Source organism: Xenopus laevis, chromosome 4L (assembly GCF_017654675.1).
Source record: "Xenopus laevis strain J_2021 chromosome 4L, Xenopus_laevis_v10.1, whole genome shotgun sequence".
Classification (NCBI taxonomy): domain Eukaryota; kingdom Metazoa; phylum Chordata; class Amphibia; order Anura; family Pipidae; genus Xenopus; species Xenopus laevis.
In genome coordinates this window covers 33462433-33488924 of record NC_054377.1, presented here as the reverse complement: position 1 = coordinate 33488924, position 26492 = coordinate 33462433, and the positions used below count along the sequence as shown (strand labels likewise).

The window sequence follows — 26492 nt, the reverse complement described above, 5'->3', positions numbered from 1 at the left end:
AACATACATAATAACAAACACATAACAGTTTAATGCAATCAATGAGAGGAGGTTGCCTCAGATAAAGCACCCAATAGCATGAAAAGTGTTAGGTTGAAGAAACCATGTGTCAGCAGAGCACTGAAATAACCCCTCTCTTACTTGGTATGTTAATATGGATTTAATGTTTTACCAATAATGTGCACCTAATGTTTTATGTGTGAAACTGCTATGTTCTAGTTACAATGTACACATTACATTAAATAAACCCAATAGGATTGTTTTGCCAACCTAGGGGTATATTTATCAAAAAGTGAAGTTAGAGATTGCCACTCTCAATTCATTTCCATGGAATTGTTAAAAGAGTATTTATCAATGGGAGAAAGTTCATCCTTTGATAAATAAGCCTTTCAAAATCCCATAGAAATGAATGTAGAGTGGTGGAATTTCACTCTAGAGGACTGAGGTGTGCACAGCCTATCTATTTACCAGTTTTTATGTTAACACTGAGCAACCTTCAGAACTAATAAAGAATTAGCTAGCAAACCCAACACAATCCTATTGGGTTTATTTAATGTAATGTGTACATAGTAACAAAAACATAGCAGTTCCACACATACAGTTAGGCCCATAAATCTTTAGACATAGACTTTTTTTCAAATTTTGTTTCTGTACATTACCACTATGAATTTTAAATGAAACAACTCTGATGCAGTTGAACTGCAGACTTTCAGCTTTCATTCAGTGGGTTGAACAAAAAGATTGCTTAAAAATGTGAGGAACTAAAGCCTTTTTTAACACAATCACTTCATTTCAGGGGCTCGAAAGTAATTGGACCATTGACTCAAAGGCTATTTCATGGGCAGGTGTGGGCAATTCCTTCGTTATTTCATTATCAATGAAGCAGATAAAAACCCTGGAGTTGATTTGAGGGGGGCAGTGGCGGAACTACTGGGGGAGCAGGGGGTGCGATTGGGCCAGGGCCTGCACCCCCTCAGGGCCTCCTGGCAGCTTGTGCACCACTGATTTACGGCCAGAAAATTTCGTACGGAGGGGGGGCCCGGCTGCATGTCCCACACCAGAGCCTGGCCGCCTCTAGTTACGTTCCCGAGGGGGGGGGCTTGTATGTGGAAGATTTTGCTGAAACAGACAACATGCAGTCAAAGAAGCTCTCCATGCATGTGTAACAAGCCATCCGTGAGCTGCAAAAACAGAAAAAAACCCATCCGAGAAATTGCTACAATATTAGGAGTGGCAAAATCTAGAGTACATCCTGAGAAAGAAAGAAAGCCTGAGAAAAGAAAGAAAGCACTGGTGAACTCAGCAACGCAAGAAGATCTGGACGTCCATGGAAGACAACAGTGGTGGATGATCGCAGACTCATTTCCAAGGTGAAGAGAAACCCCTTTACAACAGCCAAACAAGTGAACAACATGCTCCAGGACGTGGGCATATCGATATCCACGTCTACCATAAAGAGAAGACTGCATGAAAGTAAATACAGAGGGTGCACTGCAAGGTGCAAGTCACTCATATGCCTAAAGAATAGAAAGGCTAGATTGGACTTTGCTAAAAAAAAAAAAAAAAAAAAAAAAGCTAAAAAAGCCAGCACAATTCTGAAAAAACATTCTTTGGACAGATGAAACCAAGATCAACCTCTACCAAAATGACGGCAAGATAATAGTATGGAGAAGGCGTGGAACAGCTCATGATCCAAAGCATACCACATCATTTGTAAAACATGGCGGAGGCAGTGTGATGGCTTGGGGGTGTGCATGGCTGCCATTGACACTGGGACACTAGTGTTTATCGATGATGTGACACATGACAGAAGCAGCCAAATGAATTCTGCGGTGCTCAAATCCAGCTAAATGCAGTCAAATTGATTGGGAGGTGTTTCATAATACAGATGGACAATGACCCAAAACATACAGCCAAAGCACCCAGGAGTTTATCAAAGCAAAGAAGTGGAATATTCTTGAATGGCCAAATCAGTCATCTGATCTGAACCCAATTGAGCATGCATTTCACTTGTTGAAGACTAAACTTTGGACAGAAAAGCCCACAAACAGCAACTGAAAGCCGATGCAGTAAAGGCCTGGCAGAGCATTAAAAAGGAGGAAACTAAAGATGGCCATACACGGGCAGATAAAGCTGCCGATATCGGTCGTTGAGACCAATTTGACAGCTTATCTGCCCGTGTATGGGGGTTTCCGATGGGTCTTCCCGATCGATATCCGCCACGATATCGTGATTTTAACCCAACCAACCCGTCTGAGACCCTTTGCGTATTGTAATCCGATCGTTCGAGCATACGGCCAAACATTCGGATTATCCCCGATATAGCCATGCCGTTAGTGCCATATCAGCGATGTCACCAAACGAGCTATGGCCATCTTAAGAATCTGGTTATCACGAGGACAGCAGCGTCCGTGCAAAATTTCAGGCTTTATTTCAACAAACACACAAGTGAGGGTTTCAGCGGTGGGTGTTCGAACGCTGCTGTCCTCGTGATGTCCTGGATCGGCGCCGAATACGCGAGAGTATGTTGAGTCCTGCATTGATTGCCGGCGTGGAGTAACCGGCGTCTTGCACAGGCTGCGGCCAGGCAGACACAGCTATTCCGGGTGAGCTCCGATGCAAACCGCATCATTTTTTTGTCTCGCTAAGAATCTGGTTATGTCCATGAGTTCAAGACTTCAGGCTGCCATTGCCAGCAAAGGGTTTTCAACCAAGTATTAGAAATGAACATTTTCTTTTCATTTTTTAATTTGTTTAATTACTTTTGAGCCCCTGAAATGAAGTGATTGTGTTAAAAAAAAAAAAGGCTTTAGTTCCTCATATTTTTATGCAATCTTTTTGTTTAACCCACTGAATTAAAGCGGCAGTTCAACTGCATCTGAGTTGTTTCATTTAAAATTCATTATGGTAATGTACAGAATCAAAATTAGAAAAAAAAAGTAACATTACATTTAAATTATTTTTACATTGAACTGTTCATTTCAAGTGGACCTATCAACCAGACATAAAAAGCTGTATAATAAAAGTCCTATGCAAAACCTAAATTAACTTTTGTATTAAAACCTCCATTCATAATATAAATTTATTTAGAAATCAGAGGGTGTGTGTATTTGTCTGTGTGTCCTGTATCTAGAGTTGCCACCTTTTCTGGAAAAAAATACCGGCCTTCCTATATATTTATCTTTTTCCCCTATTAATAACATTGGAACCACCATTATTTTTACAGGTCAGGCCAGTAAAATACCGGCCAGGAGGCAACGCTACCTGTATCTATGCCTGAGACATAAGGATGGGGCATTCAATTACTTTCATTTCCATTCAGCACTTACTAGATGTCACTGAACTCCTAACATTCCCCCTCCCTTCTCACAGTATATACTGTAATTGTATGTGTATCCTTGGCATAGCCATCAGGTCCCCCATTCTGGGGCATACTTAAGATTTTGGGGTAATACAAAACTTGCCTACATAACAGTGTCCACAACAGTGTCTATCTGCGGAGATCATGAATTCCAAAACTGAAGAAAAAACTAAATTTACATTTATATAGTAAAAATTCATTACTAAAATGATAGAAAATGAAGTGGAATAATTTCTTAGGGTGACAGATCCCCTACATGCATTTCCAATGGTACCAAAATCTACCATTCTATTTTTGCTAGGTGGAAAGCCCCCATTTTCACCAATCCATATTCCTTTATATAAATATATACGTATATACCTCTTTTAAGTAACAACCAATGTATTTCTACTACCTACCAAATCATAAAATGTGTCATCTTTTGAAGAAAGATATGGAAGATGTCCATCTCCAATTTGTTCAAGAAGTTTCCGTTTCTAAGATGGAAAACAAAGAATTTATCCAAAACACACTTTTGCATTCATGTTCACATTATTGGCAGTTTTTGGCTATAGGTATGTCCTATTCCTAGAAACTTTGAAATTGTTCTTTATTTTTATAAATATTTTTGTATTAATTGCCTTTCTCTTCTGCCTTTTTCCATCTTACAAATGGGGGCCACGCAGTAGCTACAACCTATTGTTCTGTGATGCTACAATTTTATTATTATTGTTAAGTTTTTATTATTTATCTACATATTCAGTCCTGTTCCTATTCATTTTCCAATCTCTGATTTAAACCACTGTCTGGTTGCTAGGGAAAAGAAAACCCTAACAGCCAGACAACCTGGAAACTAAATTATCAATTTAGAACAGTTTACAGGGTCGGCGACCCCCACCCAGAGCTGCTTTAGAAGGTGAAAAAAAGACACTTTACACTTCAATATTAGAAAAATGGTGACATAGAAAACAGAAAGTAATTGGAAAAAGTCGTTATTTCTGGTGATCTATCGGAAAACAACTACCGTATATACCCGAGTATAAGCCGAGTTTTTCAGCATCCAAAATGTGCTGAAAAAGTCTACCTCGGCTTATACTCGGGTCAGCGGGCAGAATCTGAGATTGCAGTCACTTTTAATCATTCCTATACCAACAATTCACTTGGGGAGAGACTGCAATATCCCACAATGCCCTCTGTTGGTTAAATGAAAGAATAACAGTGCGCCCTCTGTTGGTTATATCAAAGAATAACAGTGACTGCAATATCACACAGCGCCCTCTGTTGGTTATATGAAAGAATAACAGTGCGCCCTCTGTTGGTTATATCAAAGAATAACAGTGACTGCAATATCACACAGCGCCATCTGTTGGTTATATGAAAGAATAACAGTGCGCCCTGTTGATTATATCAAAGAATAACAGTGACTGCAATATCATACAGCGCCCTCTGTTGGTTATATGAAAGAATAACAGTGCGTCCTCTGTTGGTTATATGAAGGATTAACAGTGATGGCAATCACACAGCACCCTCTGTTGGTTATACGAAAGATTAACAGTGATGGCAATATCACACAGCACCCTCTGCACATACTAGTGGGACAGTGGGACAATGCACACAGTAATCCGTTTGGCAATTCTCTGTCACCATCAACTTTGCAAAGAAGTCCGGTTGATCGCTGGGGGGGGGGTCTCTTTGGCGGAATGTGCGCTGCTGGGAGACAGGGCTGTAGTTGTGTCTAGGCTTACACTAGAGTCAATAAGTTTTCCCAGTTTTCGTAGGTAAAATTAGGTACCTCGGCTTATACTCGGATCGGCTTATACTCGAGTATATACGGTAGTAGCTTGAAAGTGAACAACCCCTTTAAACCCAATAGGACAGTATAGTTTAATTATATCTCAAGGTACTGTAGTATTATTACAGAGAAAAAGGAAATTATGTTTACAAAATTTAATTATTTATTTGATTAAAAGGGTTTTTCACCTTTAAATGTACATTTAGTATGATGTAGAGATCGCTATTTTGAGACAATATGCAATTGGTTTTTATTTTTTATTATTTGTGGTTTTTGAGTTATTTAGCATTTTCAGCAGCTTTCCAGTTTGCAACTTCGGCAATCTGGTTGCTAGGGTTCAAATTACCCTAGCAACCATACACAGAGTATGGAATATGAAAAGGAGAGAGCTTGAATAAAAAATTAGCAGTAAAAAGTAGCAATATCAATAAATGTGTAGCTTCATTCAGCATTTGTTTTTTTAGATGGGGTCAGTATCCCCCATTTGAAAGCAGGAAATAGACGAACAAGGCAAACAATTCAAAGACTTTAAAAAATAACAAATAAAGGCCAATTGAAAAGTTGCTTAGAATAAATAATTCTATAACATACTAAAAGTTAACTTAAAAGTGAACCACCCATTTAAAATGGAGTCCCCAGGACATCCCAGGGAGTACTGGAAGGAAAATACTAGATTCACAGTTCGAATACTTGTTTGGAGCCAAAGACAAGTTACTCCAATTTAAATTCTTACATAGAACCTATCTCACCCCCTACCACTTACACAAGCAAAAGATAGGTAATCTAGTATAGACCTCATGCCAACTATACTCCAGCATGAATATTATTATATAGTAGAGTAAGGTTAGCAGTCCTCCTTACCAACTTAAACAGACACACTTTCACACAGGTTTGATGTAATTTAAATTTCAGAGTTTTTTCCAGTGAAATGTCATAATGTACCAACCTTTTGTAATATGTAATACAAACTTTAATATTTGGAAATGCCATGCTCACACATGTACAGTACAAATATCAATAAAACTTGAAAAAAAAATGGAGTCTATAGTAGAGGGCTTTCCAGCATTCCCAACCTCTCTCAACATTTAATTAAGCAGCCAGTGCATGGCAAACAAAATTGTGAGATAATGCAAGGCTTGCCTTAAAAACATTGTCCACAAAATGTCACCTGTCTGCTTGATATCATTGTGAATTCCCTGGCTGAAGGAAACTTTAAATTTAAATAATTTATATAGTGTAAGCAGTGCTGGGCCAAGTCAGCCGGATGCCCTAGGCAACCCGGCTGACTACGTAGCCCTCTTCTCAAGCGTGTGCATGATGGGGATTCAAGGGTATGTGCGCCGGCGGTGGGGGACACGAGTCCAATGTGTGCGTGCGTTTGCGAAGAAAATCGCAGGCACACACTAAAAAGACAAGAGGAGCTGCCCGAGATGTGAGACACAAGGGAAGGTACCTGCATGGCACCCCTCCACCTTTGCGCCCTAGGCATGTGCCTCTTCTGCCTACCTCTAGTTCTGGCCCTGAGTATAAGTAACGTTTATTTTGCTTGACGAACATGATAAAATAGGATTTGGAATTATTTCTTAGGGTGACAGGTCCCCTTTAAAGTCTCTGCCCTCAAGTCCTCACAAATATTATAAGGGATGAGAAAATGTTGGGGTTTCAGAAAGCACCAGTGGTGATTCAAACTTCCAAAGCTCTTCTTAACAGATAATATTCTTAAAGACAGTTGAGCCACTCTGGGCTGTTCACAAGTCCGAATTTATCTCAGTTTCTGAAATATACTACAACCAAATCTGCACAGGTTATTTCCTTTTACTTAATACATTTTCCCAAAAATTTCCAGTTCGGGGAAAAAACTGTGAGAATTGTCCGGAAATTTGAATCGTACAAATTTTTCAGATTTTTGCCCAAAAACCATGAAATCCTTATATTTTTGCAGGAAACCCAGAGCAGATCAAGATATCTTCGGGACTTCTCCCACTGACATATACAAACTCGGCATGTCTGAGATGCTGGATTTTCTGAGTCATATTTTATGGTCAAAATAACTTGCATTTTTAGTTTTTTTGGCATTCGGGCTTCAATAAATAACCTTCTAAGTATACTTAGTATGGTGCTAAAGAGTTTCTTTATTGGGCCCACATTTATTTATTTTATTCATTAATGACATGATGAAGAGCATTGTAAACGGAAGACACAAAACTATACAAGCCAATCCAGGAAGTCTCATCCATGCAGTGGGATCTGGACAAACTGGTAGACTGGACAGCTAAGTGCCAGATAAAATTAAATGTCAATTAATGTAAGATTATGCATTTGAGGTACACAAGTATGCAAGCCATTTATACCCTAAATGGGATTAAATTAGGCATATCCTGAGGGACCTGGGGGAACGTGTGAATGATAAAGTTCACTGCATTAAAGGACAAAAAGGCATTTTCCTCTATTAAAGAAGTATAGATTCACACAAGCAGTGGGTCATCCTCTATCTATAAAAGCCCTCGTAAGGCCCATGTGGAATATGCAGTGTATCTTTGGCCTCCAGTTTTTAAAAGGGAACTTAATAAAATAGATTAAGTCCAATTAAGAACTACTAAACTCATAAAATGAATGGAATTAAACATTAGCCAAGTGGTTTATACTGCAGAAAATATGCTAAATGGGGGATATGAGTACTTTGTATAAATATACAAGATGACATACACTGATTCTCTGATACTTTATTCATGAACACAAGGGCATCCATTCAGATTAGAAGAAAGGCGATTCCATTTTAAGATGCAAAAATGGTTTGTTTGTTTTTTACAGTAAACAACTGTTAAAGATGTGATCCACTTTACTGAGGCTGTTGTATTGGCGGATACATAGGGTCATTTCGAGGGTAGGATGCCTTTTTAGAAAAATACAGTGTTACCGAAATTAACTCCTAGTGTAAAGTTGATTTAGAGACTTGTCTTTTGTAAGTCCAGAAGGATTTTTATTGCCTTCCTCTGAGTCAATAAGCAGTTAGCAGGTGTCATTTAGGCTAACAGGCTAAACTTGATTAGTGTGTCTTTTCTCAAACCTCATTGAATACATTACTGGATCATATCCCTTTAAGCACCTCAGACCAAAACTGCATATTCTAGATGGGACCTTACCAGTGTTTTGCAAAGGGGAACAATGAGGCTCTCCTTCCACAAATCTACTATGCAATTTAATAATATTAAAATACATTACTAGCATCTAATAGTTGATTTTTATTAAAGAAAGATGATTGTCATCACATTCAAACCCTACAAAAAGTTCTCAGCACATATATACATATATCTAAAGAAAGACTATGATGGCTTCTTTTAGGATTTGTCTACATTGTTTTGATTCCATGTGGCAACACCTTGATAAGTCACAATCTCCTGGTGTCCTGGCATACTTAGCACACTTACCATGGCTTCCTTAAAATACATTTTTCAATTGCTTGCCTAGATTCTTTAGATTCCATGTGAAGACACCAAATAAATCTTGATAAATCACAATATCCTGGTGTCCTGGCATATTTAGCACACTTACCATGGCTGCCTTAAAGAAATTGTTCACAGAAATAAAGAAATTTTTTCAATTAGTTTCCATCTTGTATTTTTTAAAGTTTTTCCAAAATTTAAATTTCAAGTTTAATGTTCCTGTCTCTGGTGTTTCAGTCTGGTAGCCCTGTAATCCAGGTGTAGATTCAAAACTGTTTTGCTACATTAGTTGATACATTTCTCAGAAGCTGTGGAATATTAGCAAATATTTTATCAATTATATCAGCTGCCTTTAATGAAACTCTGGGATTCTGCTAAAGATAAGATATGTATCACCTAAATGTATCAATTTAGAACAGTTTACAGAGTCGTGACACCACCTGTCAGAGCTGCATTTAAAAAGACATAAGGTGAAAAAATGTAACTTTAAATATCAGAAAAACTGTCACAAACAGAAAATAGAAAGTAATTTTAAAAAGTCTTTATTTCTGGTGAACTATCTCAACTGAAAAAAAGTTATATGGTATAGCAGTCTTAGTCCCATTTAAAAAAAAAAAAAAAAAGTACAATAATTTCCTATTTCTTTCTGAACACTTTTTTCACCTGGTACAGTGTGAAAAATATTTCACATTTAATTTGAAAAGGACTATTATGCAGATTTTTATGTCTGGATGACAGGTCCCCTTTAGGAAGAAAAGGATAAGGAGAATATTTATAAGTAAATTACAGTGCAATATCAATATGATAGCTTGCCCTATGATTCCACTTTTACAACCTTGTTGCTCCCACCAGTTTCTCTTATCCACTAAAATCCCTTGGCACACAAGTTCAATACACTTTCTAAAGATGCTCATGATCAGTCAAATGCCAGTGGAGGAATGACACCTCAATTGAATCCTGCACTTCAAGATTAAGCCTTTCTACTATAAATAACTACACTTTGTGTTAATCTTCTTTGGTCCAGTGCTTATTTGCAACATTCAACTTCCTTCTAGGCACCTACTTCACCAACTGTTAGTGCTAGAACTTAGTAATTAAAGTTAATTAATACAGTTAAAATAAAAATCTATATTTAAAGCAAGCCAGAGTGATGCTGCTTGGTATATACAGCATGCTCCCCTGATCCATATATTTACAGCTACTTCTCTATGTTCTTGTTTTACATCCTATCTTTTGGAGATGAGCTTTCCAATTCTAATTCTCACTCTCACCTCATTGCTGGCATTCCTTAATACTGCATCCTAGGTACCCTGGTCACTGCACTCTTTACACCACCAATACTGAACTAATTCAGTTTTTTTGGATTTTTTTTTGCCTCACAAGGAAACTTCAGGCGACTCCGGAAATCGAAGCGCCGCAAGTGCATTGGCGTTTTCTCATTATAGCAGGCGGCAGGCAAGGGGAAGGCAGTTCCGGGAGATTGACGCCCCGCAGAAGAGGCGATTAGTCGCCAGGCGACTAAATTTCCCCGAATCTGCCTGAGAGAGTGAGAGAGCAGGAGCTCAACTGCACAGGAAAGGTACTGGTTACCAGTAATTGTGATATATATTTTGGTTCTTTTTTTTTTTTATGTCTTCAACATTTTTATTGGATTTTCATAAACACAATAGATTATGATTCACTTATTGAGTATGTCAAGATAAACAGAATAATATAAATTGCTGCATGACATCAAGGAATTGAACAAATAAGTGCATATACTTAAAATCAAAGATTCCAAAGGAAAATAAATAATATAGCATATAAAATAAAAGGGAAAGAATAAAAAACAAAATAAACCAAAACCTCACTCAGCGGTTTTACAGATTTAAATGGAGAACTATTAACTAATACAGCAGTATCAATTATCAAAAATAACCTTGAACTAATGGAGACACTTTACATGTAAAACTATTAGATTTGTAATATCCCTAAGATTTCAATTTCGTGACAAGGATCAATTTGTATGAAGAAAAGAGATCAATTTTCTAAAAATCTACACTATAAATGAGGGTTAGTTATTTTTATAATTCATATTTAAGATCTTCCATTATTAGCTTTATTGCTGAAATTAGCCAGTTTCGCCTTGAAGTGTTAAAGGACCAGTAACATCAAAAATTGTTTTTAAAAAATTCGTTAGTATTCAACGAAAAATAAACACCAAGACAAATTAAACTTTTAAATTTCAAAGCCTTTATCAAGAAATAACTTACCGAAACTTCACTTCCTGAAGTGGCCAATAATCGGTATAATAAGCAGTATCACAGCATCCACATCTCTGACAGCAGGGCGGTGTATCTCATCGGCAGAGTCAGCGATTTCAACTCCCCGCACCAGACCAACACACTGGCTCAGCAAGGCAACTCCATGGAGTTGAGGCTGGACACCGGGTAGGCGCCTGCATGGCTCTTCCTCCTTCTCCTGCAGGCAGCGGGCAGCCTCACGGACCTGTTGGACAAGATGCTGTGGGGGCTGCCGCTGGACATACTGCTGCACGGCGCTGAGGGCAGGAGACATGAACTGAGGAGGAGACGAGGTGCCGTTTTCTGTTGGGAGGATTCAGCAGCGGGCACTGCCGACCCCGGGCACACTCAGATGGGCACATCGATGGGGAGCAGGTGGCATGCACACCCCACTGATCCAGCTCTCCCAGTACCTGCTACTGCTGGGAATAGGGAAAGCGCTGCAGACTGTCACTAGAATAGCCAGGAGGAGAAATCGAGCTCTGCAGGATGGATGGTCGCCGTATCGCCTTTTTTGCAGAGGACAGGAAGTGAAGTTTCGGTAAGTTATTTCTTAATAAAGGCTTTGAAATTTAAAAGTTTCATTTGTCTTGGTGTTTATTTTTCGTTGAATACTAACGAATTTTTTTAAAAAAAAATTTGATGTTACTGGTCCTTTAAGCAAAGATAGAATCGCTTAAGGTTATCCAGTTTTTTAAGGATTTATATTTCTGACTATTAGTTTCAAGTAATCTCTTTGTTGCAAGCTCAGCTTCAGAAAATTATCATTAATTTTACGTGTAAGTCAAAATTTATAGGCTGAAATATCACCCATAATCACATATTTCCATGTTTCCCACATAAGAGAGGGATTACTAGAGTGTTGTGAATTTTCTAAAATAAATAAATCCCACCTTTCTAAAAGCATCTTTGAAAATTTGGGATGATCTGCTAATGTAGTCGGAAAAGATCATGAAACATAATCTCTGAAACCTATAGATGTGGCAATTTGAGCAATATCCACAGAGATCATTTTACCAATAATATCATTTGAAACTAAGATATAATCGATTCTGGTCCCCACCATAGATTGGGAGGAGAAATGTGTAAAGTCCTTTTCTGTTGGGTGTAAAAGTCTCCAGACATCAGTCAAATCAGACAAGTTAAGTAACCCATTTGTCAATTTGGTCATGTGTTAGCCCTAATGGAATCAGATCTGTCTAGAGACCAAAAGTGAGTGTCAATGAAATCACCTAATATAATATTAGATTGAGGATAGTCGAGATCCTATGACTAAGATCAGCAAAGAAAATTTATTAGTGTGATTGGGAGCATAAATCGAAATAAAATGCAATTTTTTTTATCAAAAATCAACACTTCCAACATGAATAAATCTTCCTTGCTCATCTCTATATTCTGCTAAAATATGGGCATTTAAGTTTCGGTGGAATAAAATTGCTACCCCACCTTTTTTATTTATGGCTGGGGAAAAAAAAAACATACCTCCAACCCATTCTCTATTCTGGTGCAGATTTTTATGTCTGGGTGACAGGTCCACTTTAAGATGAGTTTCTTGAAACATCACATTTACGTTTTCTAAGTTGCTGCAGGATTTCTTTCCTTTCTATAAAATGATTTTATGATATTTTGGTTTTGTTAAGTTGGTGTTGGGAAAGCCACCCAACTGTAGTTAGGCTGCCAATTGTGTTTAGCCAGCGCTCTGGTGCAAGGGTTTATTTTTCCTTGTTCTTTGTCTGCTTGTTACCAAAGACTGTGTAACAGAATAAACTGCAGGCACTTGCATTTAAGAAGTGCGACTTCTGTGACTGCTTTGTTTACCCTAAAAGACTGTGGAAAGCAGCCCCAGGACACTGACCCAGGTACTCCTACAGGTCTATGTGTCACAATACTTACACACAGTTTTTAAGCAAAACAATTTGACAGTTTGCAACACAAGATCAGAACATATGGGGATAGTATCTATTTTGAAATCACTTGCCCATACATGTTCATTAAAAATGTTTTAAAAACTAGAGGGGCCTGTTGCTATATGATAATATAATTTCAAAAAATGATGATTTTAATTGGCCTAACTAGGCAAAAAGAAACCTGAGGTAAAGGCTAAAAATGCTTTTGTATATTTTAAGTGACAAAAAAGTGGACTTAAAAAAAAAATCAATAAAAAGACTTCATACTAAATTAAATTTTCATTCACAAAAAAATGGTTGCACCCAAGGAGAAAAATTAATAAGATTTCAATTTAAGTAAATCAGTCCTTCTCATTGTTCACCCATTTCTCTAAGAAAACAGTACAGTAATAATCGCAATTTTGTTGAAGCTCTGGAAATGAAAATCTGCACGGGTCTCATATTATCCTCTAGGGCAGTGCTGTCCAACTTCTATGGTACAGAGGGCTGGAATTTTTCCAATCTACATGGTTGAGGGCCGATAACTGAAGCCAGTGTGAGCCACTCCCTGTTTTTAGACCACACCCACTTTAAACCACACCCATGTTACCGCAAGACCATGTCCACATTAATAGCACACGCAAAAAAAACAGATGGTTGGTGCTCACTGCAGGGATCAGGGCTGGAACTAGGGGAAGGCAGAGTAGGCGGCTGTCTAGGGCACCATCATTGCGGGGCGCACTTTTTTCAAGCGTTTATTTAATCATTTCAGTAATTGTCAGTCCTCTGGTGCTGATTCGCGCCCTCGCGAGAGGTCGCGTAGTTTTCGCGCATCGGTGCGTCCGCGTCGAGTTGGGCGCGCGGGCGGGCGAAGGTTCGCGGGCGCGCGAACGTTTTGACGCATGCGCACAGTGCGTAAAAGGACGCCGAGGCCTGCAAATCACTGCGAAGTGATCTTGCCTTGACACTAAGCGTTCCTGAACTTTTGACTGCCTGATCCATTGGTTTCCTGAATATTTTGGCCTGTTTATCGACTCTTCTTTTGGATTCTCCCTCGGTACCGCAGATTCTGTTTCCTGACCTTGCCTGGCTTGACTACGTTTTCGGTTTACCCTGTTTGGCTACTTCGACTCGGTTTCTACACAAGTGCTGCTGAACATCTATTACCGGCACCTCTGTTACTCTCTACCTGGACTTATTCCTGTCTCCATTCGGGCTCTAAGTTCCAGTAAGAGGCATAGGGGAGGCTATTAATTCGTCAGACCTACCACAGCGCCTGATAGTAATCATGGTCACCTAGTTGGGTGGAATCCATCTCCTTCCCCTTCTCCCTCTTGCTGGCAAGTAATAGCTCCTTCTGTGCAGTTCACCACGATGTGCGTACACGCGTCAATGACGTCACTGATGTGTTGGGTGACAGAGAGAGAGAGGCAGAGAGCTGGCGGCCTGCTTGGTGTAGCTCGCTCTTGCTGCTCTCAGCCTTGCACAGTTGCACTGAACTGAAGACATTCTTTCTATTACTGTAAAGTGTGAAGCTTCCTGCTGGCACAGCCAGGTACAGATTTGGGGCCCATATGTTTGCTGTTGCTGCTGGGCGCTGTCACAGGTACATAAATATTTGGGGGCAATATGATGTGATCAGATTTATTTTTGGCTGCTGCTGACACAGGTAAAGATTGAAGGCAATATGATGGCTGCTGGAGGGCTGTATGGTGCATGGCTGCTGAGCTTGCTGGTACAGGGGGCAGTAATATAAATGAAAAAGTGTTGCACACTCACTTACTTGCTCTCTTTATTTAAAAACCATAATGGTAAGGAGGGAAATGGTAATGCAGGACAGGGGGCGCTGATTGAAGCTCTTGCCTAGGGTGCCGAACTACCATGTGCCTGCCCTGGCAGGGATGTTACTCATATGGGAAAAAAGTTAAGTCATATTGAGACATACCCATAAATCCATATGCTTCCTCCTCCCCTGTGTATTATACAGTACCCCAGCATATGATTAAACACTTTAGGGGCCACTAACAATAATTTTCAAATGCTAACAAAACCCCAGAACAAATACCAAAGTATGACACACACAGGGAGCATATGGAAGGCAGAGCAGGAGACAGGAATCAGGACCATTCTAATATGTACTACATACAGTGAGACAGTGGTGGTTCGCCATTAGCATTTTGAACAAGGTGTGAACAGGTGAACAATGTGGGCAGTTTCAGTCTGGGTCTCAGGTGTGAACAGTACAGGGCTTTAGGGGAGTGAACAATAGAGGTGACACAAGTGTGAAGGGGGATCACAGGTGTGAACAATGCAGGGGATTAGTTTGAATTTGAGGTTTAGACAATGCAGGGGCCAGTTAATCTCTGTAGTGATACCTTTTAAACCTTACATATGGTAAACAGACATAACAGGCAGTTTTTGATGTGGAGGGCTTGCTGTCAATGGGTAATACACATTAACATTATCTCATCCTTCTAATAAAGCTAAAGTAGTGTGTTATTTGTAAAGGTTTGAACATGTGTAACATTGGTTATTCCGATTAGGGAAGGTGTATTGGTCAATGAAAAGTTAATTTGGGCAAGAATTATTCAACAGGCAAATTCTAACTAAAATTAAAATATGTTCAGTAAATCTAAACCAATATAAACAACTGAGTTTGTCATCTTCTAAATAGTAGAAAGTAAGTTAGCAATCTATTAGTAAGCAGAACAAAATTCATTGAACCTTTCACCTCCTAACACTTTATGTCACAGAATGTGGAATTTGTCACGAACATCTACACATAGGGTGTTTTTAAGTACTGAGGTTAATAGTAATCATTTGCTAATTATTACACCAACCAACAACACTAACAGGCCAGACTGCGAGAAGGGCATGTTCCTAAAAATTAACCTTCTTTCTACAGGGATGCATATATTACTTTATGCACTTTGCTCAATGGAACAAGAGTTGTTACAATAAAGAACAGAGTGGGACAAAAACTATTCCTCAGATCCATAAGGACACCTAGAGGTAGAATTAAAATTACATTTTTAACTTTACCACTCTGTTGAATTCATTACTAAGGCTGCTACTACAGAATTAAATAAAAAAAATTCACAAGTCGCTTGCGGGGAACAAGGCTCCAGGCCTTGATGGGTTCTCAAGCGAATACTATAAAATCCTCAGAGAATCATTCACCCCCATTCTCCACTCTCTGTATCAACATATCCTGCAATCTGGTGAAGCTGGACACGGATTCGGTGATGCTAAAATTATATTGATCCTTAAAAAGGACAGGCAACCGGATCGAGTGGAATCATATCGGCCTATATCACTGCTTAACCATGACTACAAAATATTTACTAAATTGTTGGCTTGCCTATTGCAGAATATCCTACCTGACCTTATAATACCGGAACAACTCGGCTTCACGCGCAATAAAGCAAAAGCTTTAAAGGCAATCTGTAAAAGCAATACGCTCCGCTATTGCAGCCGTACTCACTGAGTCCCAGAAGCAAAACTCACAAACACTTCTGCTTAACCTGGATGCCGATAAGGCGTTTGATAGGGTATTTCATTCACATTTGATTAGATTAGTTAAATTCAGGCATTTTGGACCCCTCTTTATTAAAGCCATCTCGTTGTTATACCGCCCCTCTCAGGCTATTCTTTATGTTAATGGGTGTCTCTCCTCTCCGCTTGCTCTCGCAAGAGGTACCAGACAGGGCTGTCCGCTTTCCCCATTACTATTTAATCTCGCGCTGGATCCCTTCTTGCGGATACTGTTTACTTCCCCAGCACTCCAGGGGGTACAGATTGGTACACAGCAACTTAAACTGACTGCCTTTGCGGATGATATATTGATATTCATGACCAACCCGTCAGTGGCGATTCCTCACCTTATATCTAGTATTGAAACCTTTGGGAGGGTAGCGGGATTTCAGGTGAACCTGGCTAAAACGGTAGCTATGCCCCTCAATCCCCTTCTGCAAAACACCTGGCAAGGCCATTTTCCGTTTAAGTGGGCCACTGCGGCAATACAATTTCTGGGCGTTTTGATCCCCCCACAAATCCACACACTGTATGCTCTAAATATCTCCCCCCTGATTGCCAAACTGACCCATGAACTTACTGCATGGTCTAAATTACCAGTGAATTATCTAGGAAAATGTCACTTAATTAAGATGATATGGTTCCCTCGCTTGTTATATTATTTGCAAATGCTCCCACTATTTCTTACCCGTAAAGATCTGACTAGGTTGAACACAGCACTTAGTCACTTTATCTGGGGTGGTAAACATTCTCAGATCAGTAGAAATAAACTCCAGCAGCTCAAGTCCCAAGGTGGGATAAATCTCCCAGATATTCAGACATATAATTTGGCTTGCAATTTACGTTATGCGGCAGACTGGGTTAATAATAGAGAGTTTTGTGCACTGCCTTCTTTAGAACAGGCTTTCCTACCTAATATCTCTCTGGCCTCTCTTCTGCATTTAAGGGAGGGACAAATACCACAGTTAATTAAGGATAATCCACTGATATATACCACAATTAGAGCCTGGCGGGCAGCACGTCATAGATTGTCTCTTTCTCCCTATTTGTCCGCTTTCCTACCTTTTCTAGGCAATCCACAATTTTTGAATAATTACAATGGACTCCCATTTCAGGTTTGGGCAGTACAGGGGCTCAAGCAAATCAGACATTTTATGCGGACTCCATTGATTCCGTATTCATTAGCAGAACTTTGAGACCGATATCCCTTGGTGGCCTGGGACTTTTTCTCTTACTTACAAGCTAGACCAGGGGTCCCCAACCTTTTTTTACTCGTGAGCCACATTTAAATGTAAAAAGAGTTGGAGAGCAACACAAGCATGAGAAAGTCCATGGGGATGTCAAATAAGGGCTGTGATTGGCTGTTTGGTAGCCCCTATGTGAACTGGTAGCCTACAGGAGGCTCTGTTTGGTACACCTGGTTTTTATACAACCAAAACTTGCCCCCAAGCCTGGAATTCAAAAATAATCACCTGCTTTGAGGCCACTGGGAGCAACATCCAAGGGGTTGGAGAGCAACATGTTGCTCGCGAGCTACTGGTTGGGGACCACTGAGCTAGACACTATGCACAGGTAGTGAGCCGTGCCATTCCAATCCAGGAAGTCGACAATGCAATTGATAAGATTTTTCGGTCTGCTACGATACGACCTTCTATCTCTCTGCTGTATAGAACTTTAAAAGCTCCATTGTCAGACAGGGACTTTGAGAGGGGTGTAGGAAAATGGTTACAACAAATTCCTAACCTTACGCGAGATAAACTATTTACCTTGCATGTCAAATCTATGTCAGTGCTTAATTCAAGTCATTTCCATGTAATGTTTTTGAATATATTGCATAGAGGGTATTTTTCCCCTGAGTTGCGAAAACGAGTGGGTTGGTCTGAGTCAGATGCCTGTCCAAAGTGCCAGGCCCCGAAAGCGGACATTTATCATTGCCTCTGGTCCTGTCCTCAGATTACACAATTTTGGAATGAAGTTATCCGTTATTGTAAACTAACACTGCATATCAATATAAGTCTCACTCCACTCTGGGCTATCTTTGGCGATACCAAAAAAGTTTTAAAGATAGATAAGAAACTAGCAAACATTGTTTCGGCAGTTAGCAGAAAAGCCATATTACACTGTTGGATCTCCAACCTGCCCCCTTCATTAGACATGATGCTTGTGAAACTTGATTTTGCTTACCGTATGGACTGGCTGGAGGCCACTCTCAATAAGGAGGGTAGGGTGACAACCTTTTTTGCTACTTGGTCCAAATATGTATACACACTATCCCCTACCAGACAACTAGAAATCTCTTGCGTGTTTCGGCTTACCACTTGATATATGTCTGAGGAGCTAGCGGGGAGGGACCCTTTACGGTCATTGCGACTATAAGGAAACACTTGGGTTGGCCCTGACAACCTTTTCCCTGACAGGCTGAGGTGAAATGATGGGGAGGGGGTTCGGGGAAGGCTCGTATTGTACTTTATTCCTTGTTAAGGGCAAGGGAGCAAATTCTGTATGTTCTTGTTTGTTGGGGTGGTCGAAAAAATGTGTGCAGACCACCCCCTACCTTTTTGTCCTGCCCTACTTCAGAGGGCATTGGCATGTTTCATTGTGATATTTTGTAATGTTTGTTTGGTGCAAATAAAGACATTTATAAAAAAAAAAAATTCACAGCATCATTGCAAATAGGGTTGCTGCATTCTCTGAAAGAAAATACTGGTACTCCGATCACTATTCCCTATAAAAAGAACTAGCAGAAACCCCTGAATCCTTGAGAAAGATTCAGTTGAATACCGAACCAACTCCTAATTTGCATATGCAAATTAGGGATACAAAGGGGAAAACATTTTTTACTTCCTTGTTCTGTGACAAAATGTCATGTGATTTCCCTCTCTGCCTATAATTTACATATGCAAATTAGCATTCAGTCTGGCCGGCCAGAAGAATTTGGCCGAATGCGAATCCTGCTGAAAAAGGCCAAATCCCGCACCGAATCCTGGATTCGGTGCATCCCTATATATTAATATGCAGTGTTTTTATTGAACCTCTATGTGTAATTGCTATACCTGCAGTAAAGCACTGTGTATCTTGACAGCGCTATATAAATGATGATGATGGTGTAATTGATGATTTCTATATAAAAAGTTTTCTTATATAATACCATTAGTAATTTTTGTGTGTGTAGCCCATTACAGAAAAATTGTATGGTTTAAGCTACCTTATGGAGGGTGCTCTTTGGCTTTTTGCATCTTACCTTAAAGGAAAACTATACCCCCAAAATGAATACTTAAAGGAAAACTATACCCCCCAAACAATGTAGGTCTCTATTAAAAGATACTGAGTAAAACAGCTCATATGTAAAACCCTGCTTCATGTAAATTAACCATTTATTATAATAATATACTTTTTTAGTCGTATGTGCCATTGGGTAATCATAAATAGAAAATTGCCATTTTAAAAAATAAGGGCCGCCCCCTGAGATCGTAAGATTCACTGTGCACACATACAAACCACATGTAAGGTCACATGAGCCAATTAACAGACAGAGTTCTGCCTTTTGCTTCCTCACTTCTTCCTGTTACAGTTAGTGTTGTAGTATTTCTGGTCAGGTGATCTCTGAGGCAGCACAGATACAGTCACAAAATGGTGGTTCAAGGCAAGAGATGTAAAAGGGCAATATTTATGTAAATATATATTCCAGTTTGGTAAGATTCTTTAATATATCATTCAATTTGATATAAACTATCCGTTGCTTAAGTATTCATTTTGGGGGTATAGTTTTCCTTTAAGCAACAGATAGTTTATATCAAATTGAATGACATATTAAAGAATCTTACCAAACTGGAATATATATTTACATAAATATTGCCCTTTTACATCTCTTGCCTTGAACCACCATTTCGTGACTCTATCTGTGCTGCCTCAGAGATCACCTGACCAGAAATACTACAACACTAACTGTAACAGGAAGAAGTGAGGAAGCAAAAGGCTGAACTCTGTCTGTTAATTGGCTCATGTGACCTTACATATGGTTTGTATGTGTGCACAGTGAATCGTATGATCTCAGGGGGCGGCCCTTATTTCTTAAAATGGCAATTTTCTATTTATGATTACCCAATGGCACATACTACTAAAAAAGTATATTATTATGATAATGGTTCATTTACATGATGCAGGGTTTTACACATGAGCTGTTTTACTCAGTATCTTTTAATAGAGACCTACATTGTTTGGGGGGTATAGTTTTCCTTTAATACACATGTTGTATTACTTATTATATTAGTGTGCCCTCCATTAATCAGGGTTTTTGCCTGCCTGCTAAAAATGTCATGTCTTGTTCCTACAGGTTCAGGATTGGATGAAGATGAATTCAGTATTTGTCATGTGGGTAAATGATCTGATCAAGTAACATTGAGTTCAGTTATATTTGGTGCTATGGTGGTTTTCATGGTGGCATTCCAGATTAATGTACTACATTGATAGATAATTACTAATGCCTGTAAGCAACTTAACAGATCATGTAATTGATAACTAAGTATCAAGCAACTGCAACTGTTCCTTAACACAGTGCCAACATTTTTTTTTATGGTACTTGGGAGCAAGGCTTGCGGTGCAGCATATGTGACTCATGCAAGAGTCACAAGTGCTTTCTATTGTGACCCTTCCTGAAAAGCTTTGTAGTACCCCAAAAAAAAAGAAAAAAGGTAAATTACAATGTGATATTAGTGGCGTTGTGCATGTCTGGACTGAGATTCAATAGAGGCCCTAACATTTCAAGTATGCAAAGGTTCAACTGGCCCCAAACAGGCCCAAGGCCCTACATAAAACACTGGTCTATGGCAGCCTACAATACTTCCTCTGTCATTTGCCAGAATTTCCCAATTGCCAGTCTGGGCCCAGTGGTGAGTACAAACGTTGTGAAGTTGTGAATATGATCATTACAGTGGTTTTCTTGAAGAGAGTGATATACTTGTGTGATTCTAAAGATAAAATGATTCCTGCTTCCCCCCTTCCCTTTCTTTTGAATCTATTGCATGACAAGTGGAATTTTAAAGCCAAAGACTTTATCACCCTTAGAAAATGGACATGGTTCACGGCAGCTATCCCTTATACTTTAACATCATCACTTCTTCATGACACATTTAGTAAAGGAACAAAAGAAAAGAAAACATACTGTACCTAGCAGAAAAGAAGCAAATAATTTTATCATTAGGCTGCCTCATTAACGCTAATTTCAGACCAGCCTGTGCAGCTAAAAGCTTAAAATAAAGCAGATCATAGAGATCAAGTCAGATTCACTAGCAATATTGTATTATTAGCTGCCACAACACTTAGGGGCACATTTACTATTGGTCGAATATCGAGGGTTAATTAACCCTCGATATTCGGCCATCAAAGTAAAATCCTACGACTTCGAATATCGAAGTCGAAGGATTTACCGCAATTCGTTCGAACGATCGTAGGAAAAATAGTTCAATCGAACGATTAAATCCTTTGAATCGAACGATTCGAAGGATTTTAATCCATCGATCGAACGATTTTCCTTCGATCAGAAATTGCCTAGAAAGTCTATGGGGACCTTCCCCATAGGCTAACATTGTACCTCGGTAGGTTTTAGGTGGCGAAGTAGGCGGTCGAAGTTTTTTTAAAGAGACAGTACTTTGACTATCGAATGGTCGAATAGTGGAACGATTTTTAGTTCGAATCGTTAGTTTCGAAGTCGAAGGTCGAAGTAGCCAATTGGATGGTCGAAGTAGCCAAAAAACGTTGAAATTAGAAGTTTTTTTTATTATAATCATTCACTCGAGCTTAGTAAATGCATCCCTAATTCTTTACGTAATTTCAACATGGTAAGTTTATTTCTTCTACATCAGTCAACAGTAAGGGGGCTATTTATCAAAGATAGAATGTTAGAGTTTCTGTTGGGGTAAACTGGTAGATACTTTTAGTGCATTTATTTTCTTTTTGTGTTTTAGCCTTAAGATAAGAGCGAGTGTGGGAGCTGATAAGCGTTGCATGTGAATTAAGTGAATTAAGCAGCGTTAAAAACCTTAAGGGTGGTGGTAGACGAGACCAGCGACAAATCACCTCTTCTTCAGGTGACTAATCTCCCCTAAATGCCTTCCCACTGGCGACTTACAAGACTGTAAGTACCCAGTGTAAATAGGAGTGCAAGTGGGTTTGCTGGTATTAAAATACCCAAGAAAAAGTGGGTAATGATACCAAGGTGCGCAGAGGTACTGCTGCAAAGTGCCTTTAATCAACAACACAACATGTTTCAAGCTTAACAGCTCCCAAGTGTGAATAATACCACAGTGATACAAACTTAAATACATTTAAACACTCTCCCTATTCTTTTCGATCAGTCAACAAGCAACTGCTGACAGAATTTGGCTTTGTATATTGTTCCATCCAACTCTGGTATTACCCTACATACCTGGCTTAGGTATAATGAGTGAACCTGATTAAGTCCCTGATCAAAGTGGTGACTCCACATTCGTATATAGCGATTTGGATATGAAACAAATATTGGAAGAATGAGCGAACCCGATCATAGGCTGGGAGGAGATTTGGTTGGGGATACTGTTATGGATAGGGAGGACCACATCATATGTTCAATATGGTACCAGTATTAAATGTATGTTAGCAAATGCAAGGAGCCTGACCCATACACCCATACACAAAAAGCTGTATAATAAAAGTCCTTTTAAATTTAACATGAAATCCAATTTTTATTTTTTTATTAAAGTATTCATAGCTGTTGTAAGCTGATTTAAAAATCTCAGCTGTCAATCAAATATTGTCTGAACCTCCTCTATGCTTTAGGCATAGGGGCGGGCAGACCATTACTTTCACTTTCCATTCAGCACTTACTAGATGTCACTGCACTCCCCACATTCCCCGTTTAATTGTGTAATCAGTGCATGGGGGTGGACATCTGTCCCCAGTTCTGGTGCACAAACATTATTCTGAGGCTCCTGCCTGCTTGCTATAACTATGAATTCCCAGACTGAAGGAAACAAGATTCAAATAATGTATATAGTATAATTAAAGTTAATTTTGCTTGACTGATGTGATAAAATAGGATTTTGAATAATTTTTTTGGGTGATGGGTCCCCTTTAAAAGCTAATATAAAGGAGAAGGTGATGTTAGAAAATGAGGGGGCGGAAGTCTTATGGGTTATAGGAATTCTCTCCTTGAATCCGTTGACAGGCTGATACATTAGATAGCTTTAGGAATGGGTTATAAGGGTTATGGAAGATTGCTCATAGTACAAGTTGATCCAGGGACTAGTCCGATTGCCATCTTGGAGTCATGAAGGATTTGTTCCCCCTCTGAGGCAAATTGGAGAGGCTTCAAATTGGGGTTTTTTGCCTTCCTCTGGATCAACTAGCAGTTAGGCATGTTCAAATAGAGTTAAAAGGTTGAACTTGATGTACTTTATTCAACCTAACTTACTATGTTACTATATTACTACTATCTACTACCTCAACAGGTTTTAGATGGTGTATTTTCAGATTCAAGCTATATTCAGGGTTGGTGTACAATAAATCTCAAAGAATTCAAGCTTTTTTCAAAAACAACAAATTTTGAGTTTTTTTTAAACTGGAACATGCGAGTTTTGACCAAAAAAATAACCATGAAAACTCACATTTTCATGGAAAACCTAACTCAAACCTTAATAAATAAACCCCTAAATGTACAAATTGTTTTTTTGTTTCCAGGAACCCACCTACAAATTGGTCTTTGCATGTAATTGAATAAAACAATTGTGTAACGTTTCGGTCACTACAGCATGACCTTTGTCAAGGACCTGTGTGCCCAGGTATATCAACTGTAAAAAATAGATATATTACTTATAAACAACACCAAAAAAGCAAACATGTTTTGTCACTTTTTTTGTATAATCAGTTACAGAACAAAATTTGCAATGGTACTTATGGCTAGCTCAAACAAGGTGTCAATGCCTGATTCAAAATAAGGTACTTAAATGTTTACCCCTTTCACTGACAGGATTTTGGAGCCTTGCAAACTTTTATTGCCTATTTTTTTTTTTTTATCATTTTGTGCTCTTTCACTTTAGAGGGGCTTAGTTTGGGCTTAGTTTAGCCTTAATTTACATAGAAAAACTATAGTTTTTTTTCCCCCTCAGGCCAACTTAAAACTTTCAAAATATGCAAGAATTTCTTTGTAATTCCACTTTTATAATAAGATGTAGGCTTCTAAATTTCTAAAACATATATCATCTAGGGATGCACCGAATCCAGGATTCGGTTCGGGATTCTGCCTTTTTCAGCAGGATTCAGCCGAATCCTTCTGTCTGGCCGAACCAAATCCGAATACTCATTTGCATATGCTAATTAGGGACGGAGAGGGAAATCGTGTGACTTTTTGTCACAAAACAAGGAAGTAAAAAATGTTTTCCACTTCCCAACCCTAATTTGCATATGCAAATTAGGATTCGATTCATGAAGGATTCGGGGGTTCGGCCGAATCCAAAATAGTGGATTTGGTGCATTCCTAATATCATCCCATATCAGAAACATTATTTATTTTATGCATGAAAATACAACTTGCTAAGTCTCCTTAACATGCCAATCCCAAATACGTATACTTTTATTTCCAAAAACTTGCAGCAGTACATTACCAATGCTACATTACCAAACTGCAATTCTTGTTAAAATCAATTTTTATAAAAAAAATTTGAAAAGTGAGAAAAAAAGTTTGTACCCCAGAAAGCCATATATTTTGGAAAGTACACATTCTCACTAATCTTAAATGGGTAAATATATCTTTCTATTCAAAACAGAAAAAGCTTTCCTTAATGTGGCAGTTTTGATGACATTTCTGAAAATATCCTCAGCTTTCCACTTTGCAGCATCTTATCTCTCAGATATCATTAGGTACAAAGGTAAAACATCCTGACTATGAATGCCAGGGGTTCACTGAACAATTTGATGCCCAATGTGAATAGGTTCACATCACCTATGAGACCTCAAAACATACCTTGTGCATACAGTAATTATGGCCTTCATTTCAATTCCAGACATATACACATCTAGGACTTAAAAGAGACACCTGAAATTAAACTTTTTTTTTACATCTATTATAATATTGGCTTTGCAAGCTACTTCTAACTTTGCCATAAAGTATTTGCATGATGCTTTTACATTACCTGTCCCCCATGTTCCTGTATGAGGGGGCTGCCATATTTGTGCAGAAGGAGTCCGTTAGCATTAGAAACTGTAACTAACAGGCTGAGATGGGACAGTCAGGTTGGCAAAGTCAGAGAGTCAGGCTTAGGAACTTCAACTAACAATTATATACAAAAACAAACCTCTCAGCAAAAGATGATCAACATGACCTATAGGTAACATTTAATGTACATTCATATGCTAAAATTCATTTTTTAGTGTCAGTATCACTTTAAGTGGCCAATTAGAAAACAAGGTGAAATTGGTTTTAGTACTGTAGTCAACTAGACATTGCTAATGTGTTTCACCTGTTACTAACAAAAAAAATTAATGAAAAATATATACACAGACACCCAACTGTGGCTAAATATATTGACTCCTTTGCAACACAGCATATCCTTTAAATTAAAATGACAGACAAGTACAAGTGCTGAATTATTGTACTTTCGAATAGTCCAACATTTTATCTGTATCCATTCCTGGGTATTCTTCTTTTAAAGTGTGCTTTGGGACATCCATAAAGCATTAATAAAAATTAATGTAAATAAGGCTCCAGGGCCTGATGGCATACACCCACAGGTTCTAAGAGAGCTTAGTTCAGTTTTAGACCAGCCCCTATTTCTGATTTTCTCAGATTCACTTTCATCTGGTATGGTACCTATGGATTGGAGAAAAGCTGATGTCATTCCAATATTTAAAAAGGGATTACGATCTCAGCCTGGCAATTATAGGCCAGTAAATTTGACTTCGAGGGTGGGCAAATTATTTGAAGGCTTGTTAAGGGATTCAAAATTTTGTCGCCGTGTGTAAATGTGGATATTAGAATCCTTAAAAACCAAATACTCTATCCACCACTGATCCACTCTATGCATTTGTTTTTAATTAATTATGTGTTATTTTAGGGACATGGTCCTATACAGCTATGGAGGAAAATATGCTGTGAATCGGTGTTGGTTGTGCTAGCATGGTTTTTATTGGAAAAATTATTAAAATCTACGTTTTAGTTACATTGTTATAACAATCACCTGAACA

The 26492-nt window shown here is 38.8% G+C and overlaps 1 protein-coding gene across 8 annotated transcripts in view; it reads right to left on the bottom strand.

The window, feature by feature from the left end:
- The window catches only part of fto.L (FTO alpha-ketoglutarate dependent dioxygenase L homeolog), a 198116-nt gene that overhangs the window by 166669 nt on the left and 4955 nt on the right, over positions 1-26492 (bottom strand). For 6 of the 8 annotated variants that reach the window (XM_018256821.2, XM_041589349.1, XM_018256820.2 and 3 more), the window contains 1 exon segment: positions 3760-3837. In XM_018256821.2, the coding sequence (XP_018112310.1) occupies positions 3760-3837 (78 nt within the window). 8 annotated transcript variants of the gene reach the window in all.